The following is a 3,085-nucleotide window of genomic DNA, read 5'->3' on the forward strand; positions in this document are numbered from 1 at the left end:
AAAGGCCAGGAGCATATGGTATGCAAACTTCAGAAATCGATATATGGGCTAAAGCAAGCTTCCAGAAGCTGGAATCTTCGTTTTGATGAAGTTGTAAAGAGTTATGGCTTTATCAAGAATGAGGATGAACCATGTGTTTACAAGAAGGTTAGTGGGAGCGCTGTTGTTTTCCTTGTGCTTTATGTAGATGACATATTGCTCATCGGAAATGACATTCCCATGTTGCAATCCACGAAGATTTGGTTGTCAGAAAACTTCACCATGAAGGATATGGGAGAAGCGGCCTATATACTGGGTATAAAGATCTATAGAGATAGGTCTAAGAGGTTGCTTGGATTATCCCAATCCACATACATAGATAAGATGCTAAAGAGGTTTAGCATGGAGGGGTCGAAAAGGGGTTTTCTTCCCGTCAGTCATGGTGTTCACCTTTCTAAAGCGATGTGTCCAAAGACACCGGCTGAAAGGGAACGCATGGAGAGGATTCCATATGCATCAGCAATTGGATCCATCATGTATGCCATGTTGTGTACGAGACCATATGTCTCTTATGCTTTGAGCATAACGAGCCGATACCAGGCTGATCCTGGAGAGGATCACTGGAAGGCCGTGAAGACAATCCTGAAGTACTTAAGAAGAACTAAGGATTTGTTTTTGGTTTATGGTGGAAGTGATGAGCTAAAAGTGAAGGGGTTCACTGATGCCAGTTTTCAGAGTGACAGAGATGACTGTAAATCCCAGTCAGGATTTGTCTACACCTTAAATGGTGGAGCAATCTGTTGGAAGAGTTCCAAACAGGAGACCACGACCGACTCTACTACCGAAGCAGAATACATTGCAGCTTCAGAAGCTGCTAAGGAGGCAGTCTGGATCAAGAAGTTCATCACAGAACTTGGAGTGGTTCCTAGCATAGTTGATCCAATACTCATGTATTGTGACAACACTGGCGCGATAGCCCAGGGCAAGGAACCCCGGTCTCACCAAAGGTCCAAACATGTGCTCTGGAAGTATCACCTCATCCGAGAAATTATTGAAAGGCTGGAGATAAAGATGGATTACGTTCCCACAGATAACAATTTGGCCGATTCTCTGACGAAGGGTCTCTCTCAGAGAAAACATGATAGTCATTATGAGTCTTTAGGTTTGACACGTCGACTTGATTGGCTCTAGGCCAAGTGGGAGATTGTTAGTATATAGGTGTCCTAGAGACAATCTGTTACATCAGATGAACACCTTTTACTACTTATATTTCATGATTTATTTAATATATGAGCACATTTTATCTTTTTCATATTTTTGTCTCGCCTTAATATTAGGTTAATATGCGATTAAAGATAAAAGCCCCAGGAATAGAACAGGTGTTCATGTGAGGATCTATGATAGGGATCATGATCATGAGGACTCGAGGACACCACATGTCTATTGCCTAAAGTATGTTCCTAGTCTTGAATCACCAAGAGAGGGCATTGGTGATCTCAATAAGACTAGTACGACATCTTCTACTTGTATGGAGATACAAGGTAGGGACCTCATGGTATGCAGGTATGGTGATACCCTAGCTGATGTCGTAGGTGGATCTGTTCAGGAACAGAGAGCACTGAACTGACCCGCAGAGAGACTCCACAAGGATTTCACTAAGTATCATTGGATTTGTTTAGTCTCTCATCGTTTGGTAGTGCGGATCGTCCTAGACTTAAGGATGTCATCGAACACTATGTCCTAGGGTTATACTTTGGCTGTACAACTCTATCCGCCTGAAACATGGGGAGAACAGTGTACTCTTGGGTATAACTTAAATACACGAGTCTAGATGGACATGCCGAGAGGACTCATAGTCCCCTATAAGGGATTAGTCGTTCACAAGACCGGCGGAACTTGGATGACTTCTAATTGACTCGGGAATCTATGCATAGTAAGTGATCATGAGGAGTCATGATCAATCTTAGAGTCAATAGAAAAAGTTATTCCTTGTTGCAAGCAGGTTTGGGCCAATAATAAGTTATTGGGTTTTATCAAGACTATGAGTTGAATATGGTTGGAATTGGATTCCAAGCCCAATCAAAAACATGCGCCACATTTGGCCCTTTAGAGCAAAATTGTTTCTTGCTAATGGGATCAAATGTTTAGTTAGGCCCAACAGGGTCTTTGGGCCATAGATCCTAGAAAGTCAAAAGTTGATTTGACCAAAATAAGTTTTGGACAAAATTCGAAATTCGAATTTTGAAATTTTGAATTTTGAATTTCAAATTCAAATTTAAATTACGAAATTTGAAATTTAAATTTTGAAATTTGAATTTTGAAATTTTGAATTTCAAATTTGAATTGAAAATTTGAATTACGAACTAGGATAGCAATGAAGTTTAAAATTTGAATTTAAAGTTTGAAAAGTTTAAAATTTGAATTTGAAATTTGAACTCATGAGATTGGTTTGTTGATTAATATCTAATGAAGATTGGATATAGATTTTCTGAACAGTTTTGTTTGAATTTAGAATTGAAACAATACTGTGGGAGCTACAAAATGGAGAAGATCATGGTGATGAATTTCGAAATTTTGAAGATGGTTCTTCTAGAATCTAATTCAAAATTTCAACACTTGAATGTCATATTTTCAACTCTTGAAATTTTTCGAAATTTTGGAGCCTCTAGAGAGATGTTGATTTCGAATTTTTAGCAAAAATTGGTGGAAGAGATATTCTCTCAAACTACTCAATCTTTCAATATCTTTGAAGTTTTGTTTTTAAATTTAATATTCTGATTTTTTAAATTAAGAATCTTTAAAAGATCACTTGTGAAGATATAAGAAAGCAAGCATCTTTACAGAGTCTACAAGAGACTGAAAAATTCGCCCCTCTCTACATGAGAAGCTCCTCTGTGTTTTTTTGAAAACAGATCATCACCTATTCTTCTCCATTTTTCGCCCCACACCTAATCTCAAGACAACAATCACAGTCTTGAGAAAATTAATCAAACACTTGTAAAACCTCTAGCCTTCATTCGCCTAGCAAGCAATTAAGGGCAAAGGAGGATCAAGGAGAAGAGTTCTCTGCTGCGACATTGGAGATAGCTGTGTGGACTATCATTAG

At 38.5% G+C, this 3,085-nt stretch overlaps 1 protein-coding gene across 1 annotated transcript; it reads left to right on the top strand.

Moving 5' to 3' along the window:
- Positions 1-474: 474 nt before the first annotated feature.
- On the top strand, positions 475-2,579 carry LOC133295580 (secreted RxLR effector protein 161-like). Its single transcript, XM_061494420.1, has 2 exons — positions 475-974; positions 2,492-2,579. Exons 1-2 carry the CDS (start codon positions 475-477, stop codon positions 2,577-2,579), a joined length of 588 nt encoding a protein of 195 aa, XP_061350404.1.
- Positions 2,580-3,085: the final 506 nt, after the last annotated feature.

The sequence above is a fragment of the Gastrolobium bilobum genome, unplaced genomic scaffold (assembly GCF_033153095.1).
Source record: "Gastrolobium bilobum isolate Gb01-03AN ecotype WA unplaced genomic scaffold, APGP_CSIRO_Gbil_v1 utg7535, whole genome shotgun sequence".
Taxonomy (NCBI): domain Eukaryota; kingdom Viridiplantae; phylum Streptophyta; class Magnoliopsida; order Fabales; family Fabaceae; genus Gastrolobium; species Gastrolobium bilobum.